General features: G+C 42.8%; 2 protein-coding genes across 5 annotated transcripts in view; one reads left to right on the top strand and one right to left on the bottom strand.

Moving 5' to 3' along the window:
* Positions 1-14985, top strand: part of PRICKLE2 (prickle planar cell polarity protein 2) — a 316460-nt gene extending 301475 nt beyond the window's left edge. For all 4 annotated transcript variants that reach the window (XM_073644674.1, XM_073644673.1, XM_073644676.1 and 1 more), the window contains one exon: positions 10354-14985. In XM_073644674.1, coding sequence (XP_073500775.1) covers positions 10354-11222 — 869 coding nt within the window. In that variant the 3' untranslated portion in view covers positions 11223-14985. The remainder of the gene's footprint in view (positions 1-10353) is intronic.
* ATXN7 (ataxin 7) overlaps positions 1-16627 on the bottom strand; it is a 171119-nt gene that overhangs the window by 11884 nt on the left and 142608 nt on the right. The window lies entirely within an intron of this gene.

The raw sequence follows: 16627 nt of genomic DNA, 5'->3' as shown, positions 1-16627 counted from the left end.
ACATCAAAAATCTACAACCAATGGGCAGATCGACCACATTGTTTTATAATCCTGTACAACTTCTTTAAAGAGAAGCTGCCAAGTTGAATCTACCAGCAGCTTGTTACAAAGCAGGAGGAGCTGATGGTATCCTTATGTAGTTTTTGCTATGAGTTTCAGTAAAATTTTACTTTAACCATTTAATTCCCTGAAAGGTGTGGTCGAAGAGTCCAATGGGTGGTCCTGTTAGCTCTAGGCCAGGAGTCCACTGGGCAGTTCTATCAGTGATTGGCAGATATTTATATGGGAAGACTGTCAATGGGATTTCTCACATTCTCACAAACGAAGAGGAACATTTGGGTTGTCCTGTCACCTTCTACTAGTGGCCACAGACTTAAAGCCTGAGGAAGGTCCCCAGACCCTAGAACAGTGGGTCTGGCCATTTTTTTTAAAGGATTTAGGTTTTTAAGCGTTTTCTACAACGGTCCAAAGTAGAGAACTGTGTCTCCTTATTGGCAAATGTGAATCCACTACTGAACCTTCTCATTTCCAATTGGAGATGAGACCACTTTTTTCAAAGCACCAATGTCCATGAGTAGAGTTGGGGCAAATTCATTCTCAGGACCCGGTCCACCGGCCACGTCGGTAACCTGTAGCCATCAGACGGGCACCCTACGAACCACTACCTGCCTGCTGGCATCCACGGCTCCTTTTTTAATTAGCTGGCCTTGACATGAGGTCATCGTTGCAGGGTGTTGCACATGTCATGTCATACCAGACTTGAAGAGCCAAAAGTAGAGTCAAGGATGTTGGCGGTTCACATGGCTCCCATCCAATGGCCACAGACCACCGACCGATGGACCTGGTACTGCACATCATTTCGCACCATCTCTATACATGAGTATGTCAAAGCCTAAAGATGAAGCGGTTTCTACACAGGGTTGAGATCCTGAATAAGTTACCCCCGGTTCTCACATGGATTACAGCTTCAAAGTGGTTGTGTGTATTTTTCATTACCTCGGTGATTTTGTTATTGGAGAGGCGTTGGTTATTCATCATGTCTGGAGCGAGCCCAATCCTATTATTTCTGAAATGTATTTTGGATCGCAGCTGCTGTACTCATTATTATCAGTAATGGGATGGGGGATTTTTTAGCTCGAGGAATATTCATGACATCGTGACATTGTGATTTTCAGGCTCGCAAAACTCTTTTCGTTGATTTATTCTGTTGAGAATTAGCTGTGACGTCCGTGGAGTTACAGTCTAGACTCGGCAAACATGCCGGCTGCAGAGACTTGAGATTTATAGGCGATATGTCTTCTAATGTAAGACTGGATAGTTTTGGTTAGAACAATATTTTTTTATTGCATTTAGAGAAAAAGAAAGAAGTTCCTGTGTGTTGATATTGTTATATTTTGGTTCTGGCGCCCACAGTTTTTATCTTGATTTTCTTTCAAAATATCCAGCTTCTACTGGTGGCCACAGGCTAAAAGGTCTGAGGAAGGTCTCCAGAACTTAAAGAGGTTGTCCACTAATTTTTGATGGATGACTTATCCTTAGGGTAGGTCATCAATATCTGATCGGCCGGGGTCCGACACCCGACACCTCCACCAATCAGCTGTTATCTGTGTCGGCCAGAAGTACTCACTTGCAAAGCTGGCCGTCTTCTGTAGTGGCCAACGCCGGGTACTACACTTCCGCCATCTATTCATCTTAAAGGCGGATGTTTAGTACCTTGTGGTGGCCACTACCAGAAAGAAAATCGGCAATAAAGGCCCCATTATAGATATCTAATGGAAAATTCCCCCTGGAAAAAAACTTGATTACTTGAGATGTCTTTTTGTAACGTTGTTAAAAAAAGATTCCAAGTAGCCTAAATGGCAAAATCTACCTAGTGTTGTGATTTTTATGGCCTTGAGTCTTTCTTGCACAACCCATAGATGGTAATGGAGCTGTCGACAGCTGAACTTATACTTATGCCATTACAAAAAAAAATGGAGATATTAAGCCCCACCCTCGGGCCTCCAAAATCCACATTTCGCAGCCATTTTGTGGGTCGGATCGTGGAATTGTTTTAGCGGAATCAGAACTAATTCATGGAGTTATACGCGTCATTCCTTCAAGCCTTCAGCATTGATTGAAGGGCTGTGTCCAAACGTTTGGGTGAGGGCCCATTTCCTTTTTTAAGTGGGACCTCCAATTTATTATTTTTTTTGGGGAAAAAGGAAACTGTGAATGTGTAGGGTTTAAAGCCTAAAGGCAATTGCTCAGGAGACACTGCCACCACTATTGGACTGCCAAAGTGGCCTTATAGCCTTGGCCTTATCCAAAACTTCAACGCAAGTTATACCAATGTTACTTTTATTAGAATTTCCTTGCAATCTAAGCAATGAATGTGACCTGCCGGGCAGATTGCAGGGTTTTTCAGAGAGCATTTGTCTTGCTGAGCTGTATTTTCCAGTTTGAAGTGCCGCTGTTTAATGCCAACTTTTCACCTAATAAATAATGACTTCTGCGAGTGCCCGGCACTGCTCGCTATTACCGGGAGAAGAAATAGATCGCGCTCATTGTTCACGCTGAAATCTCTCTTAACTGCTTCAGTGGGAGAAGACTGGAGACAAAACTCACGAATTCATGAACATTTATTCATAATGGCCCGGTATGTAGGGTAAGACAGCGTACTGAATTGTCGGAAACTTTGCAAGCCTGCTCATATAGGGTACAATAAAGGGTTCACTAGAACTTAAGAACTTTTAGACACTTTGGCCAAAACGGACATTTGTTACAGCCACTAGTCCCTTTTGTGGTGGGTCCATGACCTGCCTTTAAAGGGTTATTCTCATGTTCATAAATGAATAACATGACAAAGTGCTTGTAAATGCATGAAAGTTTGCAATTTATACAATTTAGAATAAATAATATACTGGTTTAATTTACTGTATATTACGCCAACATATTCCACAGCACTTACAAATTAGCGGGGACAATATCAGATATTACAGAGTAATCCATCCCGGCCCGCAAGCTTACAATCTATAACGGGAGAAAATTAACTTTACTTCTCCTGGGTGCTGCCAGCTTTCAGTCACGCAGGCGTGTGCCGGCTTTCAGTCACGCAGGCGTGTGTCGGCTTTCAGTCACGCAGGCGTGTGCCGGCTTTCAGTCACGCAGGCGTGTGCCGGCTTTCAGTCACCCAGGCGTGTGCCGGCTTTCAGTCATGCAGGCGTGTGCCGGCTTTCAGTCACGCAGGCGTGTGCCGGCTTTCAGTCACGCAGGCGTGTGCCGGCTTTCAGTCACGCAGACGTGTCGGGGAGGCCACAGTCACCACTCTCAGCACTGTGAGCGGCAGCTGTAAGCACGGAGTTGTTGTTTACAGGCCTTTTTGGCAAAAAAATATTTTTATATGTATGGCTAACCCAAGAGTATCTTTAGATGATAGATGAGTTACCAGAAGATGTATTTTTTTTTACTTTTTATGAAGGATTTTTTTATTTTCCATAACACTATATTAAAAAAAAAAAAATTGACATTTTCACACAGGCCACTAAACCTAACATTCGAGGCACACTTCCTGATCTACACATGACTTTTCAGCAGATACTTTTCATTGTGATGATAATGAATCACTTTTATATTAGATGGCACAAGATCCACCATTCACAATAGGTGATGTCACAGCTCACCTCCTCCTCCTCTTGTACAATGACTGATAACACCTCTATATACAGTAGATAACACAGGTTCCACCATTCACAATATGTAATGTCACAGCTCACCTCCTCCTGTACAATGACTGATAACACCTTTATATACAGTAGATAACACAGGATCCACCATTCACAATAGGTGATGTTGTGGCGCTCCTGAGGGTTCAGTCGCCACAGGGGTACTGCACCTCAGATAGAGGTGTGGTATCTCCTCTTCCAAGTAAGGATGGAGCATTTCTCAGGACCCCACTTTACCACTCAACACTACTCCACTCCTGTCCTGTAGGGGGCCTAAATGCATCAGGGTGCTGCCCCGGCCCAGGATAGAGGAGATGGGGGGGGAACCAAAGATAGGGGGAACCATGTAGTGGGTGAGGGTGGAGGACACACTTTTAGGAAACACTTATTGATTCATATTTAATCCACGGCCATCTTAAGTTCAAGGTCTTTGTTTGAGGGTCTTCTGTCAGGGTCCAGCAAGAGTCTGTAGCTGGCTGAAGATTCGCGGTCCTCGTACTCTGGCCTTGAGACGAGGAGCGGGTCAGAGTTAACCACTGTCTCTACCCGGTCAAGGTCCTGTCCTAAGAAGGCCTTGGAGGGGAGCAGAGGAGACAAGCTCCACAGGCAAAAGGATCCCAGGGGGATGCAGACGGAGCGGTATACGCCACCTGTATTCTTTACTCTGGCCTAGCCAGAGGGATTCCTGCTGCAAGAGGGGTGACCGGCCCCCGATATCCGACTTTGTTACTCCACGTCTCAGTCAGAAAAGCCCGGAGGCTTAGTGGATCCCAGGGGATACGGATGGAGCGGCATACGCCACCTGTATTCTTTATTCTGGCCTAGTCAGAGGGATTCCTGCTGCGAGAGAGGTGACCGGCCCCCGATATCCGACTTTGTTACTCCACGTCTCAGTCAGAAAAGCCCGGAGGCTTAGTGGATCCCAGGGGGATACGGACGGAGCAGAGTCGCCACCTGTATCTCTCACACTGCGTTTATCCAGTGGGACCCGGCCTTACACCACGTTCATACCACAGTCAGGAGAAGACTTAGTGGGAGAACTCACCAAGGAGAGGAACACACACCACAGGGGTCTCGACAGGTGCTCCTGATCTACCTGGGAAGTGCTGAACCCCCTTCCCGCTGGCCGCAGTACGCCGTGTGTAGCAGAGAGAAGCTTTGCGGCTGAAAGTGCATCTAAAGTGAGTAAAGACCCGGATGACTTCACACACCGCCTCAGCCTGTTATTTCCTGCGCGGCACTGCACCCACCATTCCTCCACACAGTTTATCAATCACTGCCCTGAGGCCTGCTCCGCCTGTGGGGAGCCGTCCCATCTTAGCTGCCCATAACACCAGCCTCAGTAGACTGTTGCATCGCTAGTGTCCATCACCGGAAACCACAGGTGGTGTAGTCGAAATACCACTCATCCTAAAAGAAGCCCAATATTTTGATGTGACAGCCCCGGGCACGGAACTGGTCCAGGCCACGACTGCATCCCCGCGACCCCTACACTGACCCGGCTCCAACTAACCCCATTTCCCAGGGAGGGCGAGGCGTCAATGTCACAGCTCACCTCCTCCTGTACAATGACTGATAACACGTCTATATACAGTAGATAACACAGGATCCACCAATCACAATAGATGATGTCACAGCTCACCTCCTCCTGTACAATGACTGATAACACCTCTATATAAAGTAGATAACACAGGATCCACTATTCACAATAGGTGATGTCACAGCTCACCTCCTCCTCCTGTACAATGACTGATAAAACCTATATATACAATAGATAACACAGGATCCACCATTCACAATAGGTGATGTCACAGCTCACCTCCTCCCTCTCCCTTCACAATGACCTGTGCCCAGATCAGAGCATTCTCATTCGAGTCAGCCTATTTCTTTGAAGGTCCATGTGTCAATAGGAAGTTTGAGTTTAATGTTAGGCATGTGAAAATTCCAAGATTTCAAGACAATGATATGAAAAATTAGAAAAAAGACATTACATGAAAAAAAAATCTGATTTAAACAATAGGTTATTTTCGGATGGCACATTCCCTTTAAGTTGGGGGAAAAAAAGATCCTAAGCTGGTAACTTTCCAGCTTTTGTTATGTAACAGAAAATATGTTTCTTATTAAGTCAGGACGTAGAACATGCAGCAAAATCCTAGTCCATCTGAAGCTGTTTTTTAGGGTCCTGGTTTCACACCATAATCACGTTTTGCTGAACCCTCTTTATCCCGTCCTCTTGTACCGGCTTCAGCTGCTTCTGCATTTTGAAACCATTGTTAAAACAGGCTGCAACATTGTTTTTAGTAGGTCCCAGAAGCCGAGCGCTTGGAAGCGCCGTCCGTATGACTACATAAGACTTGGACCAATAAGATCCTCTCCGCGCCGTCTGCGATAACTCAAACTAATGCCTGAAATTACGGCCAAGTGACATCAGGAATATAATTTCCAATCGGAATTGTTCTGATTTAATTAGGAATGCGGCCATTATCTCCGACTGATTGCTGTAATACTTTTCTCCGTGAGTCGGTTAAACAAGAGTCCCCAGATAATAACAAACACGCCACATCCTGATTTTAGAAGCAGACACCAACACTAAATTACCTAAAACAGTTATGTTAGTAATTAAGGTACAGTAATTGTTCAGTTAATGACGATTTTGGCTGGCGGGGTTCAGCGTGATTTACATAATTGACAGGTTCTTCATGAAGTCCGTGCTCAGAGTTGGCAAGTAGCACGACACGTCCTTTCCCTATTTGCATCTCTATTCCCGCAACAGCTTTACCAAAAGCCGGTGACGTGGAAATCTCGGATTTAACTATGGAGAGGATGAGATTTCTTTGGGGCGTTTTGGGATTTCTGACTTCCCTGCAAAGTCATCAGTAGGCCGCTAATAACGGACTCCACACTACAGGTGGTCATTAAAGAGTTGTGCGACGAATGCATATATTTTATTCCCAGTACTTAAAGGGATTGGCCACTCTCTGGCCAAATTTTAAAAAATTAAAAAAAATGCCTTAAATTGTTGCGCATGTGGTTTCGTGGACCCACTGTGCCAAGGGGCCGGGATTACCTAGGAGGGATGTAGCTAAGCGGCTATCTGATGTTCACAGGAGCTTCTGATGGTGGAGTCAGGCTTGAGTTGCAGGTAGCCGCCAGGTACCACTCTTGACCCAAGGGTCAGGTACGCAGACACTGATAGGACTAGGGCTCCATTCAGACTAATAGGTTCTGGATCCTCTGCAGAAGGGTTACTGACACGGTCACGGCCACAGGCTCCATTCAGTCTACTAGTTTCAGGATCCACGGGTAGAATGGTTACTGACACGGAGTCTCAGACAGGACGGATTCGGAGACTGTTGGGACAGTCCGGATATACTGGGTACTCGGATAGGCACACATTCAGACACTCGGGTCTCAGATACTGATTTATTGACTGGCCGCACATGGACTGGGTTCAGGACTGGCCGCACAAGGACCAGGGACTTCGGGATCAGGACTGCCCACACCAGGACCAGGGACTACGTGTTCAGGATACTGGCCACATCAGGACCAGGGGGACCTCCTAACTCTTTAGTAGACTACCACACTACTTAATGATTCACGGTTGCTTTTCAACAAGGTGACTGGGAGCCATCTTGCAGGTGTTCTCTATACTATATGCCTCCCTTTAAGAGCAAGGGAGCCTGGGCGCGCAGTAGGTTGCGCCACTGAGAAGTGCGGCGTGCATAACACATGGAGACAGAGAGCACGCCAGGGACCATGCCACGTGGCCGTGGCAGTGAGTATGCTGGCATCCCTGCATGGAAGGGGAAGGGGAACCATGAAGGGGTGCCAGCAATAGCGATACATAAATAGGAGGTTTGCACAGTCATTTTCTGCTGACAGTCTCTGTAAACAGCTATTTTCTGGTCCTGCTGCCCCTGGATCAGCTTTCTAAACCGTGACACTTAAGATGATCATAGAGGAGATTCTGCCACCTGTATCTGCACAGGCGTTGCACACTTTCAGTTACTGTCAGTCCTGGTGCAGAAAAGCAGGCACACAGTCATGCGGTTAAGTCACATGACTGTTGCCAACTTAAAAACTATGAAAGAGATCACCTCAAAGTCGACCAGTGGCCCAAGGAGACCTTGAAAGAATTGCCTGTTTAAAACATGGAGTTCAAGGCATTTTTGAAATTGAACCAGAAATGTCCAACCCCTTTAAGGTCAGGATCCTGACTGTCATAGACTCTTCTTTTAAGCAGTTAGTTCATGTTTTATACAATATGCATTATACGATCTATGTTTTGATATAATGCTCCTCAAGGATCGGCTGCTGAGATCCTGAGCAATCAGCGTAAATTTTGGGGCAACACCATTTCCTTTCAGCACCACCACAGGTGAAAAGAAGCATTACACAATGGCCAGTTAAATCAATGGCTGGATATGTAAGGCAGGGATGTGTTGGGTCCTCCATAGTGGGAGGTGCTCTTTGTAGCTGTTCTCCGTTGTGGCTTGTAAATGGGGATCCTGAGAACTCAGGTCAATGACGCATAGGTGATATAACTTTTGTTACCACTCGCATTAATTGAGTTGGTTTTGTCTTTTTAACCAAAAAAAAATTAAGGATTGGAATATACAGAGAAATTTGCTTTCTTTGGACCTAGTATGAAACGATTATTTATCAAATTTCTAAGTTATTAGACGACTGTTGAAAATCTAGAACTAATGCTACAAAACTCCATGGAAACAGCACCCTACTAATTAAAGGGTTGTGTACTAGATATTGGGATAGATCATCAATATCAAATTGGTGGAGGTCCGATCCCCCGCACACCCACCGATTAGCGGCCTGATGTAAACGGGGTACAAAGCGAACCACAGCCACGCCGTACATTGTTTAGCGGCTGCTTTAAATGGGATCTGAGATGCAGTACCCGGGATCGGGTAAGATTACCCCCTGGACTTATGGACGTCTTATTGGGGTGGAGGGAAAAATCAATCTCCAAGCTCCCTTTAATAGTCAGAGCGGCTCTCCAGAGTAGTGTGCGGCCTTGTAACCTGAGTGTAATTAACTCACACGATGGAAAATCACACTACGGAGCAAGAAGTCGAAGAATCGTTTGTTACGAATTTATAGCTTTACATGGTCCTATGAGAGGAAAAATAATGCCGACACGTCTAGCTGAGGTTCGCGGAGATGTGTGGGCTGTTGTGATTGACATATGCTGCATGCTGAAATGATACGCCCCGGGGAGAGAGACTGCTCACAGCCGAGAGGATGTAGCTCCCCGCTCAGATGGTTGTACTGCACATTCCTCAGTTAATGACTGTCGGGAAGCAATCACGGGGTCCTGTACTGTTTTGTGTTTATTTGCCATTATAAAGTACTTTAGATTACACTGCGGGTCCTCGCTTTGTAATGAAGTGGTTTTTATTGGGCTCAGTAAGAAACATCTGTATAGTGTCTGTGTTGTAACCTTGCCCCTCTCTTCCTGCTTCATCTGTGCTCTCTACTTTGTGGATTTTCTCTCATTATTAAGTCTGGGCATGTCGTCATTTTGTCTCCTAATCACCAGTTTCCTAATTGTTTGCTACGCTACAAGTGTGTGGGATATATTTTTACGCACCTAGAACTTCCTTTCGAAAAGTAGATTGACTGCTGTCTAGAAGTTGTTCTTAAAAACTTTAAAAAGTAGGCCCCTTTTAAGACATACATATTAGACCAACATCGGCGAACCCCTCTACTATTGACAGGCTCAGCCAACAGTCTAATGTGTATGGGGGGCCTCCCAACTCTTCCCTGACAGTTCATGATAGGGGAAGATGAGGAAGTCCAATTTTAGACTGATGATCCTAATGTTGTCGAGAGATAGCTGTCGGCTGAACAATTGGGCAAACTATCATTTGGCTGATGGCTGTCTCTTATGTATTAGGTTCTGTTGGGTCGAACTGTGTAAGTTAGGATTTCTTCTGCCTCCCAATCCTTACCCAATTAGTAGGTCAGCCATCTTGCTCAGCAATACTGGTTGACCAAAACTAGCATCCTTGTGGTTCTGCCACAGATATGTATTTTTGGCTTGTTTTTTTTTCGGAGCAGGAACTAAGCCATACACCAAAAGATTAAGAATGTTGAAATCCAACATGTTCGATCCCTCTTTCTTCCAAAATCTGGATTTCATACTCTTACTTATTAGATTGTCTTTTGATCTGGCCAAAGAGTTCGACAAATTTGTTTGCATGGTCTGATCACCTAAGATTGCACCACTTATTCAAAGGACTTAGGCTCCTAATGACCCAGTTTAGGCCAAATAGAGTATTCTTTCAGACTTCGTTGGGCTGGAATACATTGAGTATTTTTTTTTCGCTGTATGAAATAGCATTACAGACTGTATATTTTTACAATGAGAGCCTATTTAAGATACAGTGGCATCCGCTAAAGGTAGAATTCTCCTGACGTGTACCTCTCATGGACATTGCAAAAGGCAAAAATAGGAAATCACTTCCGGAACTTTGAGTGGGGTGGAGGGTCGCTGGACCCATTGTTAAAGACTTTTTTGATCACCACATAATTTGATTGACACTTACAAAAAGAGGTATAGAAAACATAATTTTTGTTGAAGAGTATTGGTGCAAATTTGTACTAATGATTGTCCTTTTTTTTATTAAAGGTGCATCCATGGATGGAGGCCCTAAACGTCAGGAGCATCTTTCTCGGTTTTCCATGCCAGATTTGAGCAAAGACTCTGGAATGAACGTTTCAGAAAAACTGAGCAACATGGGAACGCTTAACTCTTCTTCTCAATTTCGAAGTGTAGAGTCTGTGCGTAGTCTTCTTTCTGCACAACAGTACCAAGATATGGCCCACAATCTTGGTGATCTAGCCAAACCTGGCAAATATCGGGATCTGGCTTCCCATGGGAGAATGCACCAGTCATTTCAGTTTGATGATGGTATGAATGACATGACTGGCCAAGGTAATGTGAAGATAACACCCATGAGTGAAAGGACAAGGAGGAGAACCCAATCACGAGATAACGATCAACAATATCGTCATCATCGGCAAAGGAGGTCCAGGCGATCTCGTTCTGACAACGCTCTCCACCTGGCTACAGAGCAATGTAGTAAGATGAAAGACAAACCACTCTTGAGAGCCAGGGAGGACTATGAACGATTGATGCAACAACGAGGAGGACGCGATCAGATGGATCAAGCTGCCAGAAGAGAAATGTACAACCGGTATCAAAGGACTGCTTCCGATCTTGCTTTACAGAACCACCTCTGTGAACGCTGGGGGACACAATTGAATGAATACGATTGGTGCTCCACATGTTCTTCTTCTTCAGAATCAGACAATGAAGGATATTTCCTAGGAGAACCAATTCCACAACCTACTCGTCTGAGATACGTCACCAGTGAAGATCTTATCCATCAGTATGGTCAATGCTCTTCCGGCATACCCAAGTCTTCCACTTTGGGTGGACGAGGACAACTACATAGCAGGAAAAGGAGGAAGAGCAAAAATTGTATCATTTCCTAGTGTTGACCCATAAAACCACATCTCTACTATGTAAATTATATACCCCAGTGGGCCGGTCCACTATTTGAACCATATTGTTTTATAGCAAAAGTAAATGAAGACCTTGTACAACCCTTCCCCTACTCCGACCTTGTCCTTGACTATGAGCGACCTAAGACTGATTTATGATATGGGTTTGGTAAATAGTCATGATTGTAGATATAGTGAATATTGGGTTTTATTGCACATTTCACTTTATTTCCTCAATAGTTCAGTCCGCCAAAAATGATAAAAAAAAAAAAAAAAATACTGCCTTGCTTTTGTTCCATCTAGAGAGTAAACTCTACTTTTGAATGTATGCCGTACCCAGATGTACAGTATGCTGCTTGACCCCACTCATCCTCGTACTACAAACTATGAGCTTTCTTTTGTTTTGTTTTTTGGGCACTAGTATTATTTTCAAGTCTTTAAATGATGAGATAAGGCTAAACTTTTAAGTTATTTAAGCACTCATTGTAAATGAAATGTAAATGAAAGTTCTGATAAACTATTTTTGTATTTTGTAATATCAAATGAGTCTCTATGTTTTAGAAATATGGATATATTGGACCTGCATGCCGAGCTCATAAAAAAAAAAAAATTCTGGTTGGCTTAAACTTTTCCAAACTGTGTAATTTATACTTTTGGGATGTAATTTTCAGATTTCAGTGGTCAAGCAATAGTACAAATGAAAACTTTCTCCATCCAGAACAAAAAAGTTGTGTTTGGCAGGTATGAGTTTAGCACCTTACAGAAATTATTTTACTTTTTCTTTAAATATAATAATAAAAAAAAATATATATATGTATCTATAGATATATGCATACATTTATGCAACAAGTTGACTTCAGGCAACATTATGTAGTAGTTAAGAAATTATTTACCAAAGTTTAAGCACATTCTTATTCTGATGTGGGAATAAAGTCCATTTTTTTTTTTTTTTTTACTTTATTAGTATGTTATACAGTAATTCTGTATACGATACAGTATTAGACCAAGGTACAAAAATCTGAATATCACTCACCTGAATCCAATATTTTTTCGAAATTTTTGTCATTTTACCCACTAAAGTCATCATTGCTTCATAATAGTATTTTAGCATCTAATTTCAGGATGCAAATTAATCTTTAAGGATTCAGGTAATCAGGCTCTTGACAATCTAATCGGTAGGCAATAAGCTTCCAGAACGGCCAGGTATTTGTGGGAGTCACAAGCCTTATTTTAGAGTCAAAAATTTCAACTCTTCATTGTTGGCAACCACCCACAATCGATATGATAGGTGGTCAACGCCACTCATCCTTTACCATGTCATGTTCTTTTCTTACCAGTATATGTATAATTTAGTAATAATAACTCCTCCCAAAATGTTCAAAACTTAGATGATTTGGGACGAGGGAAGTGAATCCTATTTCAATATTTCATTGTACACATCTGGGCGCAACCCCCAATTTTTTTTTAATTTACCAAACTTGTTTTAGAAATCTTAAGACGTTTCCACCATCAACCAAGACGCCTGTACGGTTTGACGTTGTATAAAATGTAAAAAAAAAAATGGAAAGCTATTGAGGGAGTCCAAAAAAGTCATCCAGTAAATGTTACTTTTACAACCTTTAAAATGAATTTGAAAAATTTTGGGAAAAATGGGTAATTTCACTTCCTGTGAATCTGCTGATCAGTGGGTGACCCACTGCTGGGACCTACACCGATTGACATAAGAGGGAGTTTTATCCCCCACAGGGAACTTTTATCACCGTTACAAAATGGCGTGGCAGGTCATATGCCCAACTGACCTATAGGTCGGCCTATAGGGCTGCTGGAAGAAGTCATCCTGCCGCATGAGGAATGAATAGAGTGTGGATCGGGCATGTGCATTGCCACTCCATTCTAAAAGGGCTAAAAGTTCCTCGTTCTGTTGATTGGTGCAAGTCAAGGGGTTAGACCCCCAACGATTAGCAAGTTATCACCTATCCGTAGATACAGAACTTGTTTTCACCGAACAACCTTTTTAAGTTCAAGATGCCTATTCCATCTATTGCTCATTACTACATGAAAAACATTTCTCATTTTAGGTGGAGTTATCATTAGGGCAACCCAATATGTAGTTTCCCAAAAAAACATTTATCTCTTCGTTAAACTTGTATTTCATTTATATCACCAGAAGGGTCACAATTGCAGCAGAACATTTCATTAGGGCACAATTTGACAAATCCTAGGTATCCAATGTGTGTAAAAGTTTTCAGCCAAATTTTAACTTTTTGAATTGTTTTATACAGATACCTAGCAAAAGTTTTTTTTTTTCTTGGCTACAAAACATATTCGAAAAATTTTCTTGTAGCAGCGGGAAAAAAGGTTTAAAAAAGACATCCGTTAAAGCGTTATTCCCCCCTCACCCCCCCCCCCCAAAAAAAAAAAAAATTATCCCATTTTTATAGAAACGGGGATAACTTGCTGAGATTGAGGCTCTGGATGCCTGACTACAAGACTTTGCAACCCTGACCTGAATGTACAAAGAACAAAACATGTACGAGCTCAATGGGCATAGATGGGCTTACTCGAATGCATGGATCATGCTCCTGTGTAACATCCTGAATGCAGTGGAAGTGCACATTCTCAACCTCCACTCCATTCATTGCCTATGGGACTGCCGAGTACAACACTATTTCCCACAGTCCTATAGACAATGAATGGAGAGAAAGGTTGAGCATGCGCATCTATGCTCCATTCAGGATGTGGATGCAGATCCTTGTTTTCAGGGACCTTGATCTCCGGATCACTGAGGTTCCCAACGGTAAGACTCCAACAATCAGCAAGTTATACCCTATATGGATAGGGAATAACTTTTGTATCACACTTTAGCCACTATTCTGAAAGATCTTGTTCTACACATATCTACTCATACTCTTTATTCTAAAATTGGGTCAAATTTGACCATTCCTACACAAATATTGCTTACTGACCATCATTTCATCCAACCAATTTTTCATACACCAGAACAAACATTTTTGGAGTTTGTGTATGGTTTCAGCTCATCAGGATGTCTATGGAAAGCAACGATCATGGCTACTTTGAGCTTCTGCAACAACTGTGAACATGACACAAGTTGACCTCCACAGTAGCACATCAAACTCTCATGGTGGCCCTAGACTCGAAAAGTCAAGAAACAACTGCTGGCCAAGCTGACATGCCCCATGCTTCATAAACTCATTCCTAAGGCTTGAATTTCTCCTGAGCTCCAGCTTCTTACTCAGTAGATACTTGGAGGTGGCTCGTTAACCTGAGTCCTACCTCTAATTACAATGACCATGCTGGAACCAAATCCCTGACCTAGGGTTTCATGACATGATGATGTACAGTAGTTCTTAGATAGTTGAATTTCAAGTAGATGTTAAAAACTTAACTTGCAAATGGTGCCGTTCTGTTTTATCAGCATCAAATCGTGAATTGTTCTATGCTCTGTGACTTGAGATATTTAACCTGCTTTCATTTTTAATGTAAGAGTGAAAGGAAATGGATCATTGCTGCTTTTTCTCCATGGGGTCTTCCCCTGTCTCCTCATCCAGAGGACAGGGCTGAACTACAGAACAAGTATCGGAAGTAGTTTGTGCGTAGTTGTACCTGGACACGCGCGTTTCGCTTTTTTTATGCTTTGAACTGCATATCTTGTGCTATCTGCAGGGTGTTCAACATCATTTTGCTGTTCAGATTTTAAATATTAAAACATATTCATTGTCCTTGATAAAAACCAGATATGGTGTGCGGTGTCATTTTTCTCTGCATTTTTTGGGGGTGAAGGGGGGGGGGGTAATTTTTGGACAGGTTTTGGATGTTTTATTTCTGCTTAGGCAAGAAGGGACATGATGTGAAGGTAGCTAGTGATATTTAGTCATGATACAAACAGCAATATCACAGATCTGTATAGTTTGGATCCATAATATGGTACCATATAAACCATAACTTTTTGGGCCTCCAGTTTTATGTGATGGCATACAGAGATATTTACTCATGAATTCCAAAAAGAATATACAGTTATATGAAAAAGTTTGGGCACCCCTATTAATCTTAAGCTTAATGTTTTATAAAAATTGGTGTTTTTGCAACAGCTATTTCAGTTTGATATATGTAATAACTGTTGGACACAGTAATGTTTCTGCCTTGAAATGAGGTTTATTGTACTAACAGAAAATGTGAAATCTGCATTCAAACAAAATTTGACAGGTGCATAAGTATGGGCACCTCACCAGAAAAGTGACATTAATATTTAGTAGATCCTCCTTTTGCAAAAATAACAGCCTCTAGTCGCTTCCTGTAGCTTTTAATGATTTCCTGGATCCTGGATGAAGGTATTTTTGACCATTCCTCTTTACAAAACAATTCCAGTTCAGTTAAGTTTGATGGTCGCCGAGCATGGACAGCCCTCTTCAAATGATCCCACAGATTTTCAATGATATTCAGGTCTGGGGACTGGGATGGCCATTCCAGAACATTGTAATTGTTCCTCTGCATGAATTCCTGAGTAGATTTGGAGCGGTGTTTTGGATCATTGTCTTGCTGAAAGATCCATCCCCTGCGTAACTTCAACTTTGTCACTGATTCTTGAACATTATTGTCAAGAATCTGCTGATACTGAGTGGAATCCATGCGTCCCTCAAATTTAATAAGATTCCCGGTGCCAGCATTGGCCACACAGCCCCAAAGCATGATGGAACCTCCACCAAATTTTACTGTGGGTAGCAAGTGTTTTTCTTGGAATGCTGTGTTTTTTTTGCTGCCATGCATAACGCCTTTTTGTATGACCAAACAACTCAATCTTGGTTTCATCAGTCCACAGGACCTTCTTCCAAAAAGAAATTGGCTTCTCCAAATGTGCTTTTGCATACCTCAGCCGACTCTGTTTGTGGCGTGCTTGCAGACACGGCTTCTTTCGCATCACTCTCCCATACAGCTTCTCCTTGTGCAAAGTGCGTTGTATAGTTGACCGATGCACAGTGACACCATCTGCAGCAAGTTGATGCTGCAGCTCTCTGGAGGTGGTCTGAGGATTGTCCTTGACTGATCTCACCATTCTTCTTCTCTGTCTTGCTGATGTTTTTCTTGGCCTGCCACTTCTGGCCTTAACAAGAACTGTCCCTGCGTTCTTTCATTTCCTTACTATGTTCCTCACAGTGGAAACTGACAGGTTAAGTCTCTGAGACAGCTTTTTGTATCCTTCCCCTGAACAACTATGTTGAATAATCTTTGTTTTCAGATCATTTGACAGTTGTTTTGAGGAGCCCATGATGCCACTCTTCAGAGGAGATTCAAACAGGAGAACAACTTGCAAGTGGCCACTTTAAGTAGCTTTTCTCATGATTGCATACACCTGGCTATGAAGTTCAAAGCTCAATGAG

This window comes from Phyllobates terribilis, unplaced genomic scaffold, assembly GCF_046119375.1.
Source record: "Phyllobates terribilis strain yellow unplaced genomic scaffold, ASM4611937v1 Scaffold_8__6_contigs__length_399053987, whole genome shotgun sequence".
NCBI classification, from domain to species: Eukaryota; Metazoa; Chordata; class Amphibia; order Anura; family Dendrobatidae; genus Phyllobates; species Phyllobates terribilis.
The sequence above is the reverse complement of the archived record's forward strand: the minus strand, read 5'-3'. Positions and strand labels throughout refer to the sequence as shown.